This window comes from Misgurnus anguillicaudatus, chromosome 24 (assembly GCF_027580225.2).
Source record: "Misgurnus anguillicaudatus chromosome 24, ASM2758022v2, whole genome shotgun sequence".
NCBI lineage: Eukaryota > Metazoa > Chordata > Actinopteri > Cypriniformes > Cobitidae > Misgurnus > Misgurnus anguillicaudatus.
The window spans coordinates 24131852-24158581 of NC_073360.2; the positions used below are offsets into that span (position 1 = coordinate 24131852).

General features: G+C 37.5%; 1 protein-coding gene across 1 annotated transcript; it reads right to left on the reverse strand.

Moving 5' to 3' along the window:
• Positions 1-38: 38 nt before the first annotated feature.
• Positions 39-25076, reverse strand: blmh (bleomycin hydrolase). The gene is made up of 12 exons (XM_073863281.1): positions 24896-25076; positions 23420-23617; positions 21388-21497; positions 20269-20410; positions 17041-17129; positions 16561-16656; positions 8325-8477; positions 8090-8248; positions 6702-6769; positions 6075-6192; positions 4700-4769; positions 39-321 (listed from the first exon to the last, which is right to left on the reverse strand). The coding sequence occupies exons 1-12, from the start codon at positions 24903-24905 to the stop codon at positions 173-175; spliced, it is 1362 nt and encodes a 453-aa protein (XP_073719382.1). The 5' UTR covers positions 24906-25076; the 3' UTR covers positions 39-172.
• Between the last annotated feature and the right edge of the window lie 1654 nt (positions 25077-26730).

Sequence of the window (26730 nt, forward strand, 5' to 3'; positions counted from 1 at the left end):
TATTAAACACCGCTTTGAAATGACTTAACACTTAAGAGTCCAGTTATAATAAAACAGAAAAAAATCTTTATTTTTTATCTAAAACAAGATTTGGTGGGGAATGATGGGAGGGTTAAAATCAGTCAAGGTAGAGTCAATGAATAAGAGGCTGAGATCGAATTGGCTTCCATGGCTATGCGAGGGCTCCCATGGGGTCCCAGGCCGGGAGAACAATGGGGTCCTGATGCATGACCTCCAGCACTTCAGGAGCGATGAAACTCTTATCCACAACCACCTCGTACACGTACTCGGAGAACCACTCATCTGTCATGATCAGATATCCTGCAGGAAGAGAGAAAGAGAGAGGCAGAGATGAGCCTCGGACAAGATAAACGGCTGAAATGAGAGACGGAGAGATATTGGAATGGAGGGAGTTTCATTTGCTACGCGGGAAGCTCTTTTGAGACCTTGTCTATTCATTATCTACACCAAATGCATTCACTGATGCTGATCTTAGGGCACTTACGGCAGCCTCATGTATTCGGGACACTATAAACTGGAAGATACCTTGCGGTTGTGTGGTTTAGGCATGAAAATAATTTTCATTCATCCAGGATGTCACACTTTGTATTTAAGAATAAATAACGAATGATAATTTGACTAGGTTTTGTAACATCTGTTAGTATCAAAGTCTAGCCGTAAGAGATGTCCGATTTAGTGCCCGACTTATGACGGGATTTTCGTCACACGCTGAAAGCCGATTAGGCTCGTGAGTAAAACTTTAAACAGTGAACAGTGTTAAGAGCTGCCAAATCTGATGTTAAACTAGGCTGTGCTATAAACAATCCCGTTCCTCTCCTTCCAATAGCACTGAATGTTGTCCATTGTTCCCAAGGGAGGGAACAAGCTTCTCCCAGTCTAGGCCGCATATCTGTTCTCACCTCTTTACCTCAACATCTCATAACTAAACAAATTGTACTTATGAAAATACACTGTGCCATGTAACATTATTTTTTATTTAGGGTGCGTCCGGACATTGTGCCAAACTCTACATCCTGACACTCTCCTAATCGCTTCCAAAGGCCTTACATCAGGAGAGTTCACCCTAAAAGCGGGAAGTAGATGATGATAAGATGTACCAGAAGCATACCAATCATATCAAAACTCTTACCAAAAATCTTCCACCTCCTTACTAGAATGGCACTTCAAAGATGGACATTCAACTCGTGTGTTGTATCAGGATTTAGAACAATTGATTGTGCATCAATGAATGCCCACATTTTAACCTATAGGAGGTTCATACACGTTGCCATGGTTACATGCCTGTCCCAAAGCCAAAGGAAAAAAACCACAGTTTTTCAATACTTTACTATGTTCCCACATCAACCCAGACGAATCAACACATACCTACCTTTATTCAATGCGTGCACTTTTAATCCCTGTACAGCGCTTAAATGTGTCAGCATTTAGCATAGCCCCATTCATTCCTATGGCTCCAAACAAAAGTTTAATTTTGTGCCACCATACTTACTCGTGTAACTACTCATGTAACAGTCTTTAAATGGGGAAAACATGGAAGCATTTGGTGGCTACTAAATTCATCCCTGTTTGGAGCCATAGGAATGAATGGGGCTAGGCTAAATGCTAACACATTCACAAGGCGCTGTACAAAGATTAAGTGTACGCATTGAAAAAATATAGGTATGTATTAATTCGTCCAAGATGAGGTAAGAACATAGTAAAATATTGAAAAACGGTGGCGTTTTCCCTTAACTTCCAGTCTGGGTATGTTTATCGGTCTAGCCAGTGACCAAACTGACCTCTGGAACAAATATATTGTCGAAAATAAAAAGGCACGTCCCTCGGATTAGAAGTGGGAAAATTAGTGGCGGGAGTGCAGCGTTGACCTATCAGCCAGGTCAATGAACCAAAAACCCTCTACTGTGAAACAAAGCAGAACACATTTACATAAATAAAGCCGTATATGGTTGCCATGTTGGATATTTGGTTTTCCTCATCTGTACCTCAGTTTAATGCTTTTCTTATCAAAGTGTAGTATTTCAAAATGTACTACCCTCCTTAAACAATCCATTTAATGATGCAAACCCTAGAAACAAACTATTCTGATCTGAATAACACTGAGCTCTGCTCTAAAACATCACAAATATTTACACGAGTCCTAAAAGAAGACTTTAAATGAGTTTGTACTGAAATTCAGTCATTCCTTAGGGACAAGAAACGGCTGTATTTCTATTCATTTTCACAGTCCTAAAATTTACAAGCTACAATGGACACCACTTTACCATTTACAGCGTTATAAATATTTTGTCAGTTACACAATTCCCCCCAGTCTCTTATTTGTGACACAACATTAAAGTAGACAAAATTATCCAGGACTGAGGTAATAATAATTAATCTTAGAGGTCTAAAACATGTCTTTTCCAAGAAACCTTAACCTACCATATCTCATTACGGTCTAATCTCCAGGGGAAATGACTGTTATGAGAGCCATTAACCCGACCGACCTTAATAACACATTTTTTACTCTGTGATACACTGATAAATCTGCTCTATCCCCTCTTATAGCCGTCACACCAGTGTTGCTCCCAAACCGCAAAAGCACAGATTTATATGCAAGCTGTCATTTGTTTTGAACTGAAATTCAGCTGTGATTGGATGTGATAAGTTATTTCAATATAGAAAGAACATGATGAACTACCACAGCGCACGTTTCTCTTTTTTGCGCCATGTCTAACATGCACTACGAGATTCAGGAATAGTTTCAACCCAAATGCCACAAGACTGCTCATGTACATTAACGTGCATTACAAAACGGTCAGTTTGTAGCTGTTGTAACACCTAAATTAACCACACTTCTCATCACATTACATTAGTATACTACAACAGTATTATATAACGGACAATAATCTGTATCAGTCGATAAAATCAATTTTCACACTATACTTTAGCGTTGGCCGATATATCCTGCCAATCAAAAGAGAACAGGAAAATGCAATGAATTTGAGCTCTTAGTATAGACGGTTTCAGCAGTAACAACATAAACAAGCGGCTTTCGTGGTCATCACGTAACTTCCGGTAAACTCAGCTTAGAATAAATAACAACAAAGTCCTTTTAAAGTAGTTTATTTATATAACAAGCAAAATAAACACATAGGAACCCAAAACATTTGTTATTTTCGACAAGGTATTTGTTTATGAGTTCAGTTTCAGCAACTAGTCAGACCATTAAACAAACAGAAACCAGAAGTAAAGTTCGGACCAGATTTTTATTCGCTTAAACACATCGCCACGTTTTATTTTGTGCCACCATACTTACTTGTGTAACTACTCATGTAACAGTCTTTAAATGGGGAAAACCTAGAAGTGTTTGGTGGCTTCTAAATTCATCTCTGTTTGGATCCTAAGGAATGAATGGGGCTAGGCTAAATGCTAACACATTCACAACGTGCTGTACAAAGAACAAGTGCACGCATTGATAAAAGATAGGTATGTATTAATTTGTCTAAGTTGAGGTATCGGCAGATAACTGTCTGAATAATCGGCTATCAGTATCAGTGGAAAAATATTATATCGCTGCAAATAAAAAAAACCCCGCCCAATTGCTCAGAAAAGTAATAGCCCAATATAGCCCCAGTATAGCCCCAAATTTCCGTGAAATAGTCACGCATTACTTTGCTCAGTTTTGCGTGACATTGTCACGTATTTCCACCATTTTATGTGGCCCTGCCATGACTTTCTTTTCCGTGACAGTTTCACGTATTGGTTACTTAACTGTTTTTCCTACTTTTAAACAATTGTCGCTTCGGTTTGGGGTTAGATTTGCTGTTTGCGTTACGATGTCGCTTAAAGTATTGGTTTACACAATTTTTTCGTATGCTTTTTAAACCATTGTCGCCTGACATTAGGGTTCGAGTTGGGTTTGGGTAAGGATGTCATTTTACGATGTAACAGAAAGTTGTTTAAACACCAAAAGAAAATAGGAAAAACAGTTGAGTAACCAATATGTGAAACTATCATGGAAAAGAAAGTCGTGGCAGGGGCACGCAAAATGGTGGAAACTCGTGACAATATCACACAAAACTGAGCAAAATAATGCGTGACTATTTCACGTATTTTGTGAGATCAGGCTGAGTCTGTGTTAAATAAAAGATAAGTAAGTGTTTAACACACTACACCTTTAAAGCAAATCCTGAACTTTTCAATACAATGAGAAGGCAATCTGAAAGGAAACAGTTTCTGTGAAAGGCAAAATACATTTAATCTGCCAAGGAATGCAGCTCTAAGGAAGCAGAATGGCAAAAATGTGTGTATGTGTATATATACTGTATACTTACTATATATACACACACACTTTCTCTCCAGGCAGCCAAAGGTAATGAAATAACCCCTCAATGTAACGTCTGTTTTAAATAAGACACTGGACCAGCTGTGAACAGATCTACAGATGTGTCCGTATGACTAGAAAATACATCATGCCTGCTTTAAAACCTCAGAATCTGTAGGGGCTCAGCTCAGACCCCGTGCTAAATCAAATATCTGACTCTTGTTTTCTCAGACAAAAGTTAATTAAGTCACTGGAGAGTGGAGTCAGGAGGCCTCAGAGGTAATACTGCTACACACTGAATAATTCAATGTGAAAAGCCAAATATCTGTATACTATAAAGCGCGTGTGAGAGGCGGACCCGTTGAGATCTCTCACCTTTATTCCCACGATCGTCACCCCACGAGTTCTCCACACGCCACTTCTCATATCGGCCCTCCTTTCCATCCTAAACCAAAGAGACGGAGGTAAAGACAAAGGGAGAAAAATTAGTAAATCATTTATTAATTTAGACAATTATGTAATGCACTTAACTTGAAACAAATGTTGGACATTACTGGGCAGTTTCTCAAACACGATTTAGATTAATCCAGGACTGGGCCTTAGTTATTTGAGGATATTTGAGTAGTTTTTACAAGCATACCATCCAAAAAACATTACTGATGTGCATTATGAGACAAAACAATTCATTTATATTTATATATATATATATATATATATGTTAAGATATGTCAGTGCAAGATGTTTTTAAATTAAAGCATCTCAAACATGCATTTAAAACCATATGAAAAGCCACTGTTTTTCGAAAAGAATATCCTTATGTGTTGGTCAAGTGAGTCCCTTCAGAGTAACTCTATAAGAGTTTTAGACATTTAAAATGGAGAATATTAAAATGGGAGTAAAAGGAAACTGAACAGGGATGTGGTCACATGCGGAAATGGACAGTAATCTCTAAAGCTGCTGGTAATTAAACGGATGTCCGCAGAAAGAGAAAGAGATAAAAAACTCTAACCCGGTCAAAGTAACTGTGAGTGTCGTTAATGATCATATAGGGTCATGATTTATGAGTTCACAGCAGATTTGTAATGTACATACTGCAATACACTGACCGTCTAATCTGTTGCATATGGCACAACCTACTGTATCATCCAAACAGGATGGATGTCCGCAGAAAAAGAGAGAGAGATCAAAAAACTCTGACCCGGTCAAAGTATCTGTGAGTGTCATTAATGAGCTCATAGGGTCATGATTTAGGAGTTAACAGCAGATTTCTAATGTACATACTGCAACACAATGACCGTATAATCTGTACCGTATTTTCCTGACTATAAGCCGCGTTTTTTTTATAATTTGTCTACTGCTGCGTCTTATATTCAGGTGTGCCTTGTAAGTCAGTATGAATTAATTTTACATTTATGAGGCAAGAGACAACATAACTGTTTCCAGCCGAGAGAGTCCGCCATATTCCAATTGTGTATTTATGTAATTCAATGAATTCAGTGATATGGAATGACGAGCCTGCGAACTTCATGCTTGTTGACTTGTTTGGTTAATTTAGCCTATTCAGCCTCCCAGGTATGTTCTGTATGCTATTGTTTATTGTGTAAATAACGGATAATATTACTTTAACATACAGACATCTATTCAGCCTGCTGTTCTGTGTCTCTTAATGATGCACTGTTGAATGATGGGACTTATACTCCAGAGCGACTTCGGTATCACCTACTGTATTATCCAACCATGCTTACTGTACCTTGTCAGTGACGGCGGTGAGGATCATGGCGTGTGTCATCAGTGAGTCTCCATAAATCAATCTTTCAGCTTTAGATAAGTTTTTCACAGAGACGCCAAACACCAGCTCATGGTTAAACCTACATAAACATGCAAAGCTCTCTTAGTATCAGAAACACAACAGACGTCTTTAAAACAGCGTCTTTTAAAGGGGACATTTCACAAGACTTTTTAAAGGTGTCTCCAGCATACGCATGTTAAGTTCTAGCTCAAAATACCATATAGATGTTATTTTAGCATGTTAAAATTGCCACTTTGTAGGTGTGAGCAAAAATTTGCCATTTTGGGTGTGCTTTAAAATGCAAATGAGCTGATCTCTGCAATTAATGTCAGTGTCGTGGTTGGATAGTGCAGATTAAGGGGCGGTATAATCCCCCTCTGACATCATAAGGGGAGCCAAATTTCAATTACCCTTTTTTTTTCCACATTGTTGCCGAGAATGGTTTATCAAAACTAAGTTACTGGGTTGATCTTTTTCACATTTTCTAGGTTGAAAGAAGCACTGGGGACCAAATTATAGCACTTAAACATGGCAAAAGTCTGATTTTCATGATATGTCCCCTTTAAAAGTGTGAATGGCAGTACTCACACATTCATGTCGTTGATGCCCAGTTTGCCATGGAAATGCTTGCCTACGTCACAGCCGAACCACACAGCCTGATAATAGAACAACACAAATTAATATAATGTACTAAAACTATCATAACATTTATTATAGCAGCAATATCATAAATTAAATGATAAGTCCATTTTCAAAAAAAATGTAATCCAGATAATTTACTCACCAAGCCATCCAAAATGTTGATGTCTTTCTTTGTTCAGTCGAGAAGAAATTTTGTTTTTTTGAGGATAACATTCCAGGATTTTTCTCATTATATAGACTTTAATGGACCCCAACACTTAACAGTTTTAATGCAGTTTAACGAGGCATAAGGGTCTTATCTAGTGAAACATTGTCATTTTTGACAAGAAAAATAAAAAATATGCACTTTTAAACCACAACTTCTCATCTTCCTCCGGTCGTGTGATGCGCCAGCGCGACCTCACGCAATACGTCATCACGTCAAGAGGTCCTGGATGACGTATGCAAAACTCCGCCCCAGTGTTTACAAGTGTGGAGAAAGAGGACCGTTCCGACGTTGTTGTATGTCAAATGATAATAATCAATGTCTTTGTGTCAGTTTATTGTTTAAAATGGTCCGCAAATGTGCGTTTCATATATGTAACACGTGACCTTTACACAATTACGTGAGGTCGCGCTGGCACGTCACAGGACAGGAGATAGACGAGAAGTTGTGGTTTAAAAGTGCATATTTTTTGTTTTTCTTGTCAAGGGTGACAGTCGTTTCGCTGGATGGGACCCTTGTGCCTAGTTTGGGATCGTTTAGAGTCCTTTGAAACTGCAATTTTAAGCTACATCAAAACTGTTAAGCGCTGGGGCCCATCGAAGCCCATTAAAATGAGAAAAATCCTGGAATGTTTTCCTCAAAAAACATAATTTCTTCTCAACTGAACAAAGAAAGACATCAACATTTTAGATGACATGGTGGTGAGTAAATTATCTGGATTTAATCATTTCTGTATAGTGATGACCTCTCTGAACTTGAAAATCTCAATTTAAATGCACTATGCTTTACTCCAAGCAAATTTTTTTGTGTAGCACCCATACGTTGTTTTTTTGGGGCATACTGCCGATATATTGGCTGGATATAGGGCTGCACGATTATAACAAAAAACCATAACTGCCGATTATTCACCTTGATATTGTTATTGCGTTTATTACTGTAGATTAATAAATTTTACATTGAAGTTATAAAATGTTTTATAACTTTCTGTAAAGCAACTGCATGGTTAATTCTAAACATCCAAAACTAAATAATATAATGTAATTGTTTCAGTCGTAATTGCAATCCCGATTAGTTTTTCGATTAATTGTGCAGCCCTAGGTAGATACGACCCTAATCACATGGATATTACCTCTCCACTTTTGATAGAATCTGCAGCAGCTTTCTTCAGCAGCTCGATGGGCTGGTTGTTGTACAGTGTCTTACGGCCAGCCACCATGTTACTCAGGAACTCAACGCTGTACAGCTTCCCATATGAGTTCTGGGGGCGAGGGTCATTAACCAGACAAACCTGCATAGGACAGTTGTGAATAAGTGCTGGCACTGTGAGAAGACACTGATGAAAAAGTAATTAATGCTGCTCGTACCTTGTCCTTAAGATTGTAAAGGGGCTTGACGTGCTTTGTGTAAAACTCCAGAGGAGTCAGAGGGCCCAAGCGGTGGAAGTTCTTTTCTTTATCCCGGTATTCCCAACAGATGGTGTCTGGAGGACTTCCAAGACATACGCTAACCACTCGAAACACCATTGAATGAATAAAACAAAATACATGTATCCATCAAGGCAGATTTTCACAACATACATGCATTTTAGGATAAGCTCAGGCCGGGAAACCGACCGAGTATACATTTTAACCACTTGAATTCACCATTGAATGAATAAAACAAAATACATGTATCCATCAAGGCAGATTTGAATAAATCACCAATGCCTTAAACATAACGGGCATCCAAAATTCAAGCACGGTCCATTGAAAGCTTGCGGTTTGAACTCTGTGAAGCCAGATGACATATGGATGGTGATATCTCACATAAAAGCATGGACGACTAACCGCATTAGAGAAAGCGCTGGCTTTGACAGGGTGTAGCTGAGATGAGTGGTAGGAACACAAACACTGCGTCCAGGCTTTCCATGTTCGACCGGGATCTGGCGGTCTCTGTTACACCATTCAAACTGTTTTTAGTTCTCAGAACTTTGCCTTTGTAAGTCCAAAAGAGCAATCTCAGGCATTTCCTGCGCTCTCCTGACCGTGGCCTCAGCTTTAAATATTAGAACGCGGATTTCTGGCAGCCAAGATTAACTTGACCTTGATGATGCACGCTGGTCGATCCCAAACACGCACAGACGGGATGGCCAAAAAACTGAACAGATAAGATGCTTTGGTCCTTTTTTGGTTAGGCATGAACTGAGATAAAAGAAAAAAACTGAATATTTATGATTGATTACATTTTATTTTTATACTATCAGAAGATTTGGATGAATAACATCATACCATGTGAATACAGAAACAAATGACTAGATTATTCTCTGGTTTATTTAGCGTAGTTAAAGGGACATTCCACTTTTTTTGAAAATAGGACCATTTTCCAGCTCCCCTAGAGTTAAACATTTGATTCTTACTGTTTTGGAATCTATTCAGCTGATCTCCAGGTCTGGCGGCACCACTTTTAGCATAGCTAAGCATAATCCATTGAATCTGATTAGACCATTTAGCATTGTGCTCAAAAATGACCAAAGAGACTCGATATTTTCGTATTTAAAACTTGACTCTTCTGTAGTTACATCGTGTACTAAGACCGACAGAAAATTAAAAGTTGCGATTTTCTAGACAGATATGGCTAGGAACTATACTCTCATTCCGGTGTAATAATCAAGGACTTTGCTGCCGTACCATGGCTGCAAGCAGGCGCAATGATATTACGTAGTGTCCGAAAATAGTCCCCTTGGTAACCTTCAATACCAGGGGACTATTTTCGGGCACTGCGTAATATCTTGTGCCTGCTGCAGCCATGGTACGGCAAAATATTGAAACTCTTTGGTCATTTTTGAGCGCGATGCTAATGGTATAATCAGATTCAATGGATTATGCTAAGCTATGCTAAAAGTGGTACCGCCAGACCCGGAGATTGGCTGAATGGATTCCAAAATGGTAAAAATCAAATGTTTAACTGTAGGGGAGTTGGAAAAGTAGGCTATTTTCAAAAAAAGTGAAGTGTCTCTTTAAAATTATGTCATCACTGGAAGACCTTCAGCAAACAGTGGAGCCAATTCTGCTCTATTCATCCTAAGGCTTGTAATACCATGTACAAGCCACATCAATTACTTTTATGCTGCATTTGTGGTCTTATTTGGTACAAATTCAACTTTGGAAAAAAAAGAAAAGCTCAAACATTTGGCAAACATCTTTATGTAGAAAGTTTTGTAATGACAAGCAATGCACTGACCCTTCGTGACCATTTACAAATTTCACTTTATTCTCTCTGTCTTTATTCCAGGCTCATACCGGAAAGAGGACCATTCTGTGTTTCAGTTTGTTTTCTCTATTCAATCTCCCCAGAGGGAGAGTAAATACCAGCATCGCCCGGTCCGATTTCTTCCCCGCTGACCCAGAGTTGGACACGTATGCTGTACCCTCACAAACGGCCTCTGCATCGCACGCTCTCTCATCCTTGCAAGCCAGGTTAGGTAAACGCGCAGGACCGTGCATCTTTGCCCGCTGAAAAGTGCCACTCGGGCAAAACAATGGGCGAGACTCGGTGACGTCAGCGCGGAGCCAAAGAGTCAATATTGGAGCACCTGTCAGTGGCTGGGTGGCCGCAGGGAAACAGGAAGAGCCGAGAGGTTCAGCGCCACAGGAAGATGAACACACCACAGTGCAATGTAAATCCTTCACTTTAGTAAAACAATTGTGTCCTCCAAAAAACCCTAAATCTCAGCTCCTCCGGCTGTTCTGTCACGCCTTGACCCTGGATCGCACAGGATCGGTGACTTGCGTACGCAGCTCACTTAATAAGACCAAGGTGACTGTTGTTTGTTTCTGTGTAGCCCAGAGCTGAAGGCTTATTGTACAAATGAAACAACTGATGTTAGTAGAATTGCTTGACCGTGAACTGCACAATAGGCACTAGATCAGAAAAATTATTAATAAGCTCAAACAGACTACAATGAGGGTTTGTGAGCAGTTATAGTACATTTACATAACATTGATGCATTTTGCAGATGCTTTTATCTGAAACCACCTACAGTGCATTCAAGCTATACAATTTATCAGTATGCTTGTCCCCTGAAGATCAAACCCATGACCTTTATGATGTGCCCTATCATTGAGCTACAAAAAAAACGGGGCACAACTTAGCTTATGCACCAAGTGTGCCACCTCTTGTGGGGTCCTAAACAACTGCCTCTGGTTACTTTGTCTTCATGTGGACACAGTGTCCTGCAGATGCAAGTGTCGCGTACAGTAGATAATCGATAACAGTGCTATTCATACCCAAATAAAAAAGAAACACGAGCATGGGCAAACACCCATGAAGCTGGCTGGACATATGAAGCCACGGCACTAGTTCAGTGGTTTGTGTGAGGGTATGCAGGTGGCGACATACTCTTAAAGGAATAGTCCATTTTCTTAAAAAAATCCAGATAATTTACCCATCCCCATGTCATCCAAAATTTTGATGTCTTTCTTTGTTCAGTCGAGAAGAAATCATGTTTTTTGAGGAAAACATTCCAGGATTTTTCTCATTTTAATGGACTTTAATGGACCCCAACACTTAACACTTAAATCAACACTTAACAGTTTAGTGAAATGATTGTCATTTTTGGCAAGAAAAAAAAAAACTTTTAAACCCCAACTTCTCGTCTATCTCCGGTCCTGTGATGCGCCAGCGCGACCTCACGTAATACGTCATCACGTCAAGAGGTCACGGATGACGTATGCAAAACTACGCCCCAGTGTTTACAAGTGTTGAGAAAGAGGACCGTTCCGACGTTGTTGTATGTCGAATAATACTAATTAATGTCTTTGTGTCAGTTTATTGTTTAAAATGGTCCGCAAATGTGCGTTTCATATATGTAACACGTGACCTTTCTACATCACTACGCAATTACGTGCGGTCGTATTTTTGATTTTTCTTGTCAAAAATGACAATCGTTTCATTAGATAAGACCCTTATGCGTCATTTGAAATCATTTAGAGTCCTTTGAAACTCAGTTGAAAAAAAACTGTTAAGTGTTAAGTGTTGGGGTCCATTAAAGTCCATTAATATGAGAAAAATCCTGGAATGTTTTCCTCAAAAAACTAAATTTCTTCTTGAATGAACAAAGAAAGACATCAACATTTTGGATGACATGGTGGTGAGTAAATATCTGGATTGTTTTTAAGAAAATTGACTAATCCTTTAACCATAACAAACAGCAGTTACCGAGACCACAGCGTCTGATTCTAACATTTTTGTTTGTTTGCATCAGTTTCCCCAAACACAGCTTTACAAGGAAGGAAACAAAATAACAAAGTTGAACAGCAGACGTCATGTCAGTAACTTGCCAGACCGTTTGCCTTGCTGTTTTATGTGGGTGATAAAACACAAAGCCAAAATCAAATTTATATTATGATCACATAGCTTCAAGGGGGTTATGTACAGCTGACAAATGCATTTGATTAACTTCTGTAAATACTAAACACACGCACCCCTTATAGACAAATCTAATTTTTGCATAGCATTTTTATGTGAATTGGATAAAAAAACATTTACTGACAACTTAAGCTGCACAAACCCACTTTGTGATGTTGCAACAAGGTTTACAACAACACTTGGGCTGTTTTGTGTTCGATAAATGAAATCAGACACGTAAATTTGAGGTGAGAGGTTGGTTCTCCAGCCTTCATCTGTGCAGCATGAACCCATCACAGGAAGTTGATGTGTGTTTGCATTGCTTTCATGCATGCTCTTCAGCACACAGCCCTGTCAGATACAGTTCAGAGTGAAACTCTCCAGTCCAGGGCTGAATCAGGACAGCCATCCCAAAAACCAGCCCTGTTAAATAACGTCTTTGATCTTCCTGTGATTCTGAGAAAATGCACATACGCATGCAGACATATAGAGTGCGCATTACATATCACCCGTGTAACAAAAGACGGAAAGGCAAATGTTTATTGTGTATGAAACGAAAGCCTGATGCACAGGGTGATGAACCCATGCCTTATATTTGAGCACCACTTATGCTAGCATTGTGTAATTATTACATGAATAACTGAAACCAAAAGTCTGTAAATATGATTTTTGATACGATCAAAGGCAATGAGTGCTCCACGCCCCCCATAAATACACAAACACGCAAGCGTACACACACTCTGAACAACTCCTCTACTAGTGAAGTGTTGCAGAAAACAAACCAACCCCAGGTGGGCAAACAAACATCACATAAAAAAGGAGAACGTCAAGCATAAGCGAGTAAGAGAATACGTTTCATAACCAGATAAACGAGGAAGCAGAACGCGGTCTGTGTTTATCCTGGGAGAGCAACGGTGAGCGCAGGCTCCGAGCGATATTAACTTAGATGCGTGGACCCGAGTCCCTCTGCAGATGGTGGAGGTATAGTAATATTGCCAGTGAGATTGCCTTTGCCACTCAATGACAGACACGGGGAGATAATGATCATGTTTGTGGAACATTCTGTCATCAACTTCTGGAGGCGCTTGCTCTCCCTTACACACATATATACACAATACCTGGCGAATATATAAAAGATGTTTTCAAATATACACACATACATATTTTGAAAACCAGGGTACTTCTTATAAATACGCAGTTTGGTTCACAGGTGGTGGACAATGATGCTGTTCAGCTGGTCGATAAGTGCCTGTTTTATTATTAATGTGCGTGTTTCAACACAACAAGCAGTAATTATATATACAACATGTCAGAACATAGTAAAATATAATAAAAACTGTGAACACTACTGATCCGTGTTGATCTAGCATGCATAAGGATGTCTCAAAAAGCATCTTGAGTGCTTTAATGGACACAATGAATTTGACCTTACGTACAAAGCAGTTATCATGGCTTAGGGCTGCACGGTTTTGATTTAAAACTGTGATGTTTGATAACTTGCTATATAAAATGCGGTAATTTATGTGTGATATAATAATGCTTAGGTTTGCAAAACCAAAAAAAGTATTGTTTTATATATATATATGAAGAGTTTGGTTCCAAAACGGGATAAACTGCATTTTTGAAAAAAATGAGTTACTGCCAAAATCAGTATTATATCAGGTCAGTAGTTAAAAGTAAATTCTTAATTTTACGCAAAATCCAATATCCGCCGTGTTATTCTGTCATCTTTTCTCCCTTTTTTCCCAAAATGCGATAAACGCCACTCCCCCTTTTTTACAGAACGCAATAAATCCTACAGCGCACCATTCACGCAATGTAAACAAACAATGGCGGCGTGCTGAGTACATGGAGTCCTAGTTTTCCTCATCTACTTTGTACTTTGTGAGCAACAAACAAAACAAAATAATACTTTAATTGCATTGATAAACCTGTGATGGTTTTCTGTGATGGGAAAGAAACGTAAGCCATCAACATCTAATAATTTCCCTGAGAGGCACTCGGGAGATGGGTGCTTGTTCTCCCGACAACATCAAGCTTCTCATGCTAACACATTGACCCCAGAGGATCTTATGAAAAACTTTCCATAATTTTACTCAGTCAACAAAAATCGAGCAGGACCAAAAACATTTTACAGCTGATCGCTGTAAAAGACGTTAAGCGACGACGTCAAGTATAACCGCAATGACAGGGTTCTTAATATGACAACGTAAGTGTTTTAATTAATGACATTAATGTTTATATTTTTAATTAGTGTGTACAACTAGTCAACTAAATGAATATAACATGGCAAAGATGAATACACATTTATATAGGCTATTGATTCAATAGATTTATAGCATTTTGAATAAAAACTTGTCATGGATTTATTGCATTTTGTGGAAAAAATAATCCGTTTTTATAATAAATCTTTGAAAATCAACTTATGGATTTGAATGTTTTATGTTTTTATAACCTAAAGATGCTATGTGAAAGTTTATAACAGAAAATAGTTGTTTTCATCTTGTCACTTTCTTGGTATAGAAAACACGTTTTTACTGAAATTTGTCAAAATGGATTTATTGCGTTTTGGAACCAAACTCTTCACATATACATATATATATATATATATATATATATAAAACACTCACTTCTTCTTTATTTATATATTGTTCCACATAACAGAATAATAATAAACTCGTCCAAACTATGGCATAACACAAATGCAACTGTGGGAATTATGTTGGTGACTAAAAGCATCCAAAATAAATCAAAACTCTGTTATATTTTATCATCTGAAGTGCAGTCACCCTTTGCCTAAAAATTGCAAAAACATACTCATGTCATTTTATCAAGAAAAATTTTATTCAAGACTGAATTTTAAAGAATATTGAAGGACTTCACACTTAATCTGGGCTATTGTTGACAGCTTTTTCAGTAATATTCAGTGCAAGTCATCTATTTCAAAATAATATTTTAAAATCAAATTTTACTTTTCTAATAACAGAAATTAATCTGTTTGGCACAGGTAGAGTTTTTTCTACAAACGTAATTTCATGCATATAACCATACACCTTCAGATTAAAAATTTTTAAAATCATAGTTAACATTTTAGTCAAGTGTGTCCAAACTTTTGGCCCGTACTGTATATATATATATAATTTTTTTAGGGAAAAAGAAAGCATCACTTTTTTTGTCTTGCCAGTCTCTCTGCTATCTTCATCCACCTAAAACGTTGTCTATGTTTAACTTTTTATTTTAGTATTAAAATTATTCAGTTATTGCAAACCATTTCTGTATACATATTGTGATTTGCACGCTAGCAATATTTTTATAATTACAATTTATATTGTAGCCCTATCTTGGTTAATATTACAAATCTGATTCTATGTGATTCTAATTCTTTGATTTTATTTGTAATTTTACTAAATTGTACAACTTTAAGTTTATGGAGTGGTATCCCAGACAAGGATGATCTTAAAACAGGACTAAGCCTTAGTTTAATTAGGAAATATAACTAGTTTTAGAAAACATGCCTTACTAAAAACATTACCTGTGTGCATTTTGAGGCAAAACAAAGGGCACTGATGTATTTTAAGATATGTCAGTGCAAGTTGTTTTCAGTTTGGACAGCTCTTACATTTATTTTAGTCTAGAACTTGTCTAATCCCTGTCCGGGAAACCGCCCCTAAATTAGATTATGATTTCCAGATTATAAATGTGGTCTTAGACTTTTGGAAATGTATTTTATGCATGGTTTCATTTCCACTTTCTCACATCTACTCATAAACCTTTTTATGTGTTAAATCTATTTGAATAAAAAAAAATGAATTTGGCATTTATTTTATGAATTAAAATTGAAGGTGGCGATTGTGTTGTTGTGGTCTGTTTGTTGATTATGGAAACATTGTGAAAAGCTTTTATGCATCTCTCAAAGCTGATACGATGGGCATGATTTTTCAAAGCTGGCAATTGCTGATAAGGAACAGACAGTTGCAAATCCCATCATTATCAAAAGTGATGCTGGTGAAGTAAGCCTGAGCGTTTTACCTGATTATCATTTTCTCTGATTTTATGAAATTTGCAACCATACTGAAGTTGTAGAAAGGTTGTTACAGATAAGCTCAATATTTCCCTTTACTTGTGGTCTCAACAACAGTAATATACTGCCCCCATCTGGCTCAGGTGAGAACCGACAGAATATATGTTGGGTCACATTGGTCTAAAAACAAACCTCACCTCCTCAATCATGGTGTCTATAGCATCAGACAGCTCAGTTTTCGTGGACTCACTGGCCACCATGTTTCTTAGCCTTAGACAATACTCTCTTAACTGAAACACAAACAAAACACATGCAAATAAATTCAAGTGTGTTATGTAATAAAAAGGTAAAAAGGTAAATGACATATATCTCTATGAAATGTGTTGCATAATAACAAATCAATGTAAATGCAAACATGGCACTTTTTACTGGCCATAATATGAATGCGTCATATTCATTTTAGTTACTATTAAAGGTCAAGTGCACATGCTGAAACTGTTGTTAAGCTCAATTGAGACAAGGAAAGTCTTAATCATTTCATTTTCTGTTTGTTCACCCTGTGACTAAATTTACCACACTCATAGACAGCCAGTAAATCTGAAGTCGGTAAATGTCAACATAAAAGGTGAAAGGGATATATAGTGCCATGGCCTGACAGCAGCTTTCAAACCAACCTTGTGATTAAGGATATCGTTCATTCTACGGGACGCCTCCGAGCTGTGTGATTCAGGGAAACACTTCTTTGGAACGACACCGTATTTTTCTGGAAAAACAAGCTTGTCTTTTAAAAATATAAATGGATAGCTAAATTATGTGTTAATAGTTTACTGTGTTAAAAGCACTGTCGCAAAGGTAATTATGCCAAACAAGGTTTGATGTATATCCTTTGGATTGCTAAACAAACAAATGATGTGTCAAAAAATCAGTAAGCAGTTTATTAGACTTCTGTAAGCTATGATCCTAAAGCAATATCATCCATGTAATCCAATTTAAAGGATTATTTCACTAACATAAAAATTCTGATAATTTACTCACCCCCATGTCATCATCCAAGATGTTTATGTTTTTCTTTGTTCAGTCGAGAAGTAATTACGTTTTTGAGAAAAAACATTTTAAGATTTTCTGCATATAGTGGACCAGTTTACAGTTTCAATGCAGTTTCAAAGGACTCTAAACGATCCCAACCAAGGCATAAAGGTCTTATCTAGCAAAACAATGTCATTAGTAGTGATCGACCGATATATCGGCCGGCCGATACATCGGGCCGATTTTAGCAGGTTTTAGGTGTATCGGCATCGGCCGATTCGCGGCTTGCGTTCGCCGATAGCTTTTCCCCGGCCTTAATTACAGACAGGCGCCCACAGGCAGCTCTGTGTTCCTGGAGGCTGCCTGCAGCTCGTGCATTGCCCCTCCCCCCACGAGCAGAGCGGAGCGCTCCATGCCTGCTCTGGTAAGTTTTAAACTTCAAAGCATCTTTTAACTGTTTGACTGAAATATTGCCATATACTTTGAAAGTGTAAGCACGTTGCTCTATATGTGCGTGCAATCATAGCTAAGAAAGTTTGGTGGTCATAATGGAAAACGCGAATGCCTATAAAACTGCTTGCTATTGTATTAAGGGAGCTTCAAATAGTCTTTAGGCTAACCGTATGCATACGGCAGCTGTTACGAACACTTGTCATAGGATTAAATAATGCTGACGTTGTTCCGTGATTTCGTGGTATTTATAGGAGTTTTATTCAGCGACCACCAGTCTGACGTTTGGACGCGACGCGTGCTCATAATGCCGCAAGCGAACGCAGGTCATCAGCCGAACAGCTGATCATAGCTGGACATGCTGGGTTTTTAATTTTCATCTCCATAAATATATGTAGTAGTAAAAGGCTAAAAATTAATATCCATTGCTGATAGTTTCTCGTCATTGTGGAGAGCGCAGTTCATGGTTGCATACGTTTATGGTTGTTAACGCGGAGTTTCGCAGAATTTTCGTCAGTGAAAAAAAAAATAAGAAATTCGACCCAAAGCACTTCGTTCCAAACAGTTCCCACATTACTTTTATGTGACCGGAGAAGTGTTTTTTTGTAAGTTTTGTCAACATTTCTGTTCACTGGGAGCGCAAAGATACATGCACTCTCTCATCCATGTCTCACTGCACCTCTCCCACGTGCACGCGCTCTACTATCTGACCGAAGTCCGTACACAAATCCTCATGTATTTTTTCAGTTTTATGCGTTTTAAGCGAGCTGAGGGAAACTAACTATCCCTCGCATTTATTATAGGGCAAGAGGGTGTGTGAGGTACAGAAGTGGGGCAATTGGCATGTTATTCAGAATTCTTTTTAAGTTGTTTTTTGATCAGTATTGCTGTTTACATTTTCCTTGTCTTATTAAAGACATTTGCTCTACAAGAGATTAAGTTAAGTGCACTAAAACTTAGACCTAAGCATTAAATGGTTTGTAAATAGTTGGTTACTTTCATGGATAAAGTAAATTGTTATGCTGCTTGGTTGCTGCTACTGTGTGCAATGGTGTAATTATTATTTTATTTATGTATTTTAAGCAGCACTAAATTTTCTTACTTGTTCTACCTCACCTGTTTTTACTATTTGTTAAATATAGTTCAATAAATGTTCCTTTTTTAAATTAAGAGCTGTAACATTTGGTTTTATCGTTGTGTCATTTTTATGATATAAACTGAATGAGAAAAAGCAGTATCGGCTCCAAATATCGGCTAAAGAAAATCGGCAGCCTGTATCGGTCATCGGCTAAAGCTGATGGAAAAAGATCGGTATCGGCATCGGCACAAAAAAATCCATATCGGTCGATCCCTAGTCATTAGCATTAAAAAAAAAACGTTTAAACCACAACTTCTCGCCTTCATTAGACTTGTGATGTGCCAGCATAATCTCGTTCAGAGCCCTCTGAAGCTGCATTGAAACTGCAATTTTAAACTGCATTTAAACTGTTGAGGTCCATTATATGGAGACAAATCCTAGAATGTTTTCCTGAAAAAAATCTAATTTCTTCTTGACTGAACAAAGAAAGACATCAACATCTTGAAGTCATTGAAATTCATGGGGATGAGTAAATTATTGGGAATTTTTTAATGAAAGTGGAATATTCCTTTTAAATGGATAGTTCACCCAAAAATGAAAATAATGTCATTAATGACTCACCCTCATGTCGTCCCAAACTCGTAAGACCTCCGTTCATCTTCGGAACACAGTTTAAAATGTTTTATATTTAGTCAGAGAGCTTGTTGACCCTTCATTGAAAATCTATGCACGGTATACTTTCCATTTCCAGAAAGGTAATAAAAACATCATCAAAGTAGTCCATGTGACATCAGTGGGTCAGTTAGAATGTGTTGAAGCATCAAAAATAGATGCTAAAGACTAAACGACAAGATTAAAGTCATGTGATTGCAGATGACGTGTTATCCTCAGACATGTTTGCAAAGTTTATTTGTCTCCCTCAAAAAAAAAGCTCGGGTGCACAAAAAAAAAAAAAAAAAACTGGGGCGCACCAGATAACACATCAGCCACGCCTCACAACAAACGTGGAAGAGAACACAATGCTGAATAGGGTCGTAATTTTTGTTATTATTGAACTAAAATTTATTTTTGATGCTTCGACACGTACCTGGCTGGCCCACTGATGTCACATGGACTATTTTGATGATGTTTTTGTTGCCTTTCTGGACATGTACAGTCTACCGTACATAGATTTTCAATGAAGGGTCAACAAGCTCTCAGACTAAATCTAAAATATCTTAAACTGTGTTTCGAAGATGAACGGAGGTCTTACGAGTTTGGAACGACATGAGTCATTAATGACATTATTTTCATTTTTAGATGAACTATCCCTTTAAAGTATGGAGATTTAAAAGGGCTATATACTTACCAATAAGGTTAACCAACATATCCCACTGTCCACCATCATTGGTAGGATTTGATAGCAAAAACTGAACAAGTCTGCCATCTACTGGCTCCTTTCGCTGAGCTGTCTCGACACAGGCTTGCAAAAAGTAATAGCACCTCTCCACCTGAGGAGAACAATGTAGAGAAAAAGAGTGAATGAAAGAGAAAACAGTGGGGGAAGTGGGGGTGATGGTAGTGTCACAAAAGTGGGCCACAAACACAATACATCACAAACAAAAGAGGCTTTACTGCACATTTACTACTAAAACAATGACAGTGCCTAACAAGCTGCAAAACCAGCACACAGTGGAATGTATTATACAACACTGGAGCCTGTTGCAAAAACATTATGGTAACACTTTACATAAGGTTCATTAGTTAACATTAGTTAATGTATTAACTAACATGATCAAACCATGAGCAATACACTTTATTAATCTTGGTTAAAGGAATAGTCTACCCTTTTGCCATATTAAACTATGTTATTACCTCAACCTAGACGAATTAATACATACCTATCTTTTTTTAATGCGTGCACTGCACAGCGCGCCGTGAATGCGCCAGCACTTAGCATTCCTATGGTACCAAAAAAAAGTTTTATTTTGTGGCACCATACTTACTGGTATAACTCCTCATGTAACAGTCTTTAAATAGGGAAAACACGGAAGTGTTTGGTGGCTTCCCTGTTTGGTACCATAGGAATGAATGGGGCTAGGGCTAAATGCTAACACATTCACAATGCGCTGTACAGTTCACGCATTGAAAAAAGATAGATATGTATTAATTCGTCTAAGTTGAGGTAATAACATAGTTTAATATGGCAAAAGGGTAGACTATTCCTTTAATGTTAGTTAATAGAAATAAAGCTTTTAATTTTTTGTTCATGTTAGTTCACAGTGTATTAACTAACGTTAACAAGATTTTAATAAAGTATTATAAATTGTTGAAATTAACATTAACAAATATTAATAAATGCTGTATAAGTGCAGTTCATTATTAGTTCATGTTAACGAATGTTAACTAATGAACCTTATTGTAAAGTGTTACCAAGATTATAAAGCATTTGTGAAAACGCTAAAGGGGAGTGGCAATCCGGACTTACCTTATCCCAGAAAAAAAGATAAGACTGACTGAATTCAAACTCTTCAATGTTAAACTTCTTCATAAATGGAAGGCGCATGACATTGAGGCATGAGAATATCCAACATCTCCCTGACAGAAACAAAAAGAGCACAAACAGTTATACTGAAGAATTTTAATTGTGATATTTATAAAGGTTTCTTAATAAAGCAACAACAACAAGTCTTTTGTTTGTTTCTCTGCATAACGTATGTTTCTCTGCCTACTTGAATAGATCATGTTCCTGGCCATATCATCTATAATACAGACAACAATTGGCATAAACGCATGTATCAGTTTATCTTGTTTGTTACTAGTTACTCTATCGATTTAGAATATGCCTTCCCTAAACATGTGATAAAAACCAAGTAGCAATTACATGCAAATGTCACCTAAAGTTTTTAACTGTACTGATCTCTCATGTCAATTTTTTTGGCCTAAATACAAGGTCTATGTTTGAGTTTTTTTTTGTAATTTTTTCAATCATTTTCCATAGTTACGTAAAGTGCAGCTTTCAGCTTTTTTCACATCCAGAACTCATCTATATTTTCCTTATCTAAAATAGAAAACATGACTATACACTGATATAAATAGCGCTTTTCCATTGCATAGTACCCCACGGGTCAGGTAGTGTCAGCTCACCTTACTTTGGCTTAGTTAGCTTTCCTTTGAAATTAGTACCACTTCACAGTGGGAGGGATTATAGGCATGTCATTATGTTTGCGCTGCCTACTGCTGTGAGAGCGAGCATCGTTGGAATACAGTGTTTCCCATACATTCATTTATTTCAGTCCCCCACAAAATCAAAATTGACCACCACAAATAGATGTTTGCACATCGCGTTTATCACTACCTCTCTCTCACATGAAAGTTTCTGTACACCCGTGGCGTCAGTCGACACTCTCCGCTAAGTTGCAAAAATGCCGTCGCCACAAACTGCAAGGAAAACACTGGTATGGTGATCCTCAGCCTGTGGATGTTTTTCACCACAAAAAGGGAGTTTGGGGACTTTCAACAAAGCACAAATGACAAGAGGTTCGAGACAGTGCAAGCACGAAGGTAAAGCTAATAACGAAGATTTAGCGATGATGCGGGTAGAGACGATTCTCTTAGACCAATCAATGATCTACAGTGTTTTCACTTCACCTTTTAGTATCAGCTTGGAACCCCAACCGAGGTGGTACTAAAAAAAGCATCAGGACCTACATACTGCACCAAGTGGAAAAGCCCCCCAAAATAAGCTGACCCGACCCAAACTGCGGGGGAATATGCAATGAATAAACGCCATTAAACCGATGTCATTAGGGGTTAAGGAAAGAAGGAAATATGAGATATCATATTTTAATTTTTGAATAAAAAAATATCACATCCATAACGCTGGAATTGCTCAAGTCTGGTTGGGTCAGATGAACTTAAACCAGTCTAACTGTACAGGGCTTCTTTAATTTAGACTGGTTTAAATTAAGCAGACTGACAGACTAGATTAAATTTAAAAAAACATTTAAAGATTTAATCAATTCAAAACATATTTGTCAAAAGTACTAGTGATTGTATTATATATAAAACTGTGGAAATTACATTGTGCTTCTTTAAAGGTGCACTGTGTAGATTTTTAGCGGCATCTAGGGGTGAGGTTGTGAATTGCAACTAACAGCTCAGTCCAAAGCTTACCCCTCCTTTCAAAGCTCATAGTGAAGCTACACAGGACAAAGATGTCGTCGTCTGAGACAACATAGTAACAAAACGCGCTCTGTAGAGCAATTTGTAAAAACATGGCGCGAAAAAAAAACATGGCGACTTCCATGTAAGGGGACCCGTGGTGTATGTAGATAAAAACGGTCATTCAAAAGTAATAAAAACATAATGGTTTGTTATGTAAAACATAGTTATGTATATAATATTGCATTTCTGTCAATAGATCCTTCCGACCTAAAATGTACACATTGCACCTTTAAATTAAATACGTTGAAGTAAAATTATAGGGTCTTGACAGTGTTGTCCAGCAGGGTGGGTACCTGTGTTTTTCTGGTTGGTGACAGGCTTGCCTTCTGTTGGGATGCTGTGCTGGAAAACGTGCACTGTGTCCTGGACTGTCTGCCGGTGCAGGCACACCTCTAACGGGTCGATACAGGTCGAGACATTTTGGGCCAGCAAATATCGAGGTTCTGAGCGAAAACGCTTCATAAAACTAGATGTTTTTTCATGACTCAGGCCTGTCCAGCAAAGAAAGACACAAAACAAAGAGGATGAAATGTTGACATACTCTGTGTTATTGTTGATTTACATTCATTCACTTGCAAAGGTTTTTATACAAAGTGGTGAACGAAGCCATTCATACAAAGCAAATAATGACTTTCTTCCTTAGTATTTTTGTCTGGTTTTTAGTAAAAATATCTGGAAATTCTTAAATCAAAATGTATTTTCTTGATGAGCAAAATAAGTCTAGTTTTTAGACAAAAAAAATATACACAAATTAAGTGAATTTGTTCTTAAAACAAGCAAACAAATCTGCCAATGGGGTGAGAATTTTTTAAGAAATTAAGTGTTTAAGAAAAAAGTAAACTTATTTCAAGATGTTTTTTCTTAACCCACTGGCAGATATTTTTTGCTTGTTTTATGCACAATTTTTAATTAAATTGTATATTTTCTTGCTCATCTGGGAAATACATCTTAGTTTTTAGATATTTGTACTGAAAACAAGACAAAAATACTGAGTAATTTTTGCAGTGTATGGGGGTACATTGCTTTGTCATGTATATAGAGAAAATAGCTAGTTAAAGAATGGTTAAATCTGGGCTGTCTGAATACATCACACAACAAAAGTCACCTGACTACAAAGGGAATTTTTTAGCCACACACCCTAGCAGTTCCGTGCCAAAACATTACACAACATAATTTACATAACTTAAATAAAACAGTACTATAAAGTTTAGCAAAACATGCTTTTATTGTCTTAAATTCACTTTGAGGTTAAACATATACAGATGTCTGACGTAATAACAGTGAACACAAGTGAATCGTTGTGTTCAGAATCTCCGGTTCAAAGTCCTTAGCAAAAGATAATTGTACAATTATAGTCAATATCCTGATTTGGCAGCTTCGAAATGTCATTGATGGTTTTAATAAAATATTATTTATCACAAATGTGTGATTGACAATCACTGTGACATCAGCGTGAACCCATTCATTATTTTGGAGTTTGCCGACTTCGAGCCGGTGTTTAGCTATTTTTTTACTTTCCAAACATTTGTTTTTCAAACTATTACAGAAAACCCTCAGTTTTGACATACGCAAGTGTCACTCTGTGGATTTAACTCAAATGTCAGCGATCAAGTCGATCTCATACCTTTGCTTAGTCACTTTCAATACCGGTAAACAGCTCTAGCTAGTTTGCTAACGTACACATGCTAGTAGATTTAAATCAACCTCACCAAAGAAGTGAATTGTCAAGCCCCAATGATAAATGACCAACAATATTTACATATACAGACCTGTGTCCATGTTTCTAGGTAATGATGGAGGTGTTGAAGTCTGATTTGTAGGTCTTTGTTAATTTCATTCGCCGACAGCCAGTCAGTCCGTGCGGAATTCCGGAAACAGGAAATCCTCTAAAATCGCGTGTCTTTCACTCGAGGTTGCCATATCTGAGGTAAACTCCCCATTTCTGGGACCCTGCACCAAAGAGTATAGAAGCCCTCTTTGCCTGCACCTTGAAAAGAGTAAGATGGATGTCACCCATATCGTTTGTTTTTGTGTTTTAATGAGCTTTTTATCACAGTAAGTGATATAGTCCTTAAGCTATGGTACTTACCCAAACAAACATGACATTACGTAAAATATAACCAAATTATTGGTTAGAGCCAAAATATTCATCTTTAGTAATGATGACATGTTAAAATCAGTATACGGCAATGTGAAAATATCCTATTAACCCCCTCTTTGGACTTACATGCGTACAGACACACTATCTACATTTTGTGCAATATTATATACAGTATATTACAAATGTATTAAAATCATGCAACACATTAACTTACCAAATAACCTTAATTTCACAAATAATGAGGGAGTGTCTTTACATCACAAGTCTGAATACTTTAGGCAAGTCACAATTCAAGCCATTTGTAGAAATTTAAATCACATCCGTTCACTTACCGATCTTTGCATTTCAATTCAACACGTGTCTGTGGTGGTCGAGCTGGATTATGGGATTGATAAAGACGCTGAGAACGCGTGGGCGGATTTTTCCGCAGTAATGTAAAGGTAAGATTTTAGAAATTGCAATTTTTACATTTATAAACCCGTCCTTGACTTGGCCAATAGCTGTGTTTTATGTTTGATAACGTGAATATAACCGTCGCACCCAGCGATTCTGTGCATTGCTGCACGTGGGTGACGTCGTGCTGCGCGTTCTGATGCTGTGAACAGTCGGGCAAGGGACTATTTTTTCCAGCGAAAGGAAGGCTTTTACATATTTTTCGTCATAAAGTTGCTTTATTTTTTTCGAATATTTATATTGTGAGGGAACTGTTTTATAAAAACAATAGGGTACACGAGGCTACTGCAGTATATTTTATCATGACACGCGCCGTGCATAAAACGCGGTTCAACCGGGACACAGCACGGGCATAGTTTTATTGGTTGAGCACTTTAATATTATACAGTAATTTAAACTATTTAAATTAATTATATAGGTATTTCATGTCTACAAATGTAGACATTTAAGCCTTGTAATAAGCAGTATAATGCACAAGGGTCATTGATGCACAAGTATCAATGAGTATAACGCACAAGGGTCAATCTCGACATGGTGAACAGGACCCTTTTATTATAGGCCACATTATCTGTTACTTTTGTAACCAAAGGTAAAAACAAAGAGTAAGGTTAAAGTCCATAGTATAGCATTTACAACCAATAAGTTCTTAAATCATTAAACCAAGCTGTTTTAAAAATGACCAAAGTTATTTCAACTGACGTACGCTGCATAGTGCCCTAAATCCATAATTAGCAGAATAACAAGTAAAAAAACACAAGTAATGACTGGTTTTAAATTTCAGTATTGCAACCTAAAGTATTGAGAAAGAAGGAAATCAGCAATGAAAACTTCATTCATTACAGTTTATTGAATGTTAAACTGCTGCCCTCTGGTGGCATGTATTTTTATTGTCACTTAAAATGAAATGAAAATAAAATGCGACTTTAACATTTGCCACAAGAGGACAGTAACGTTGCAACCTCCACGGCTGCACTGCTTCAAATAATGAAAAATAAATGGTAAGCACACTTAACACGTTTATTAATCAAATATATTCATGATATTTTACTG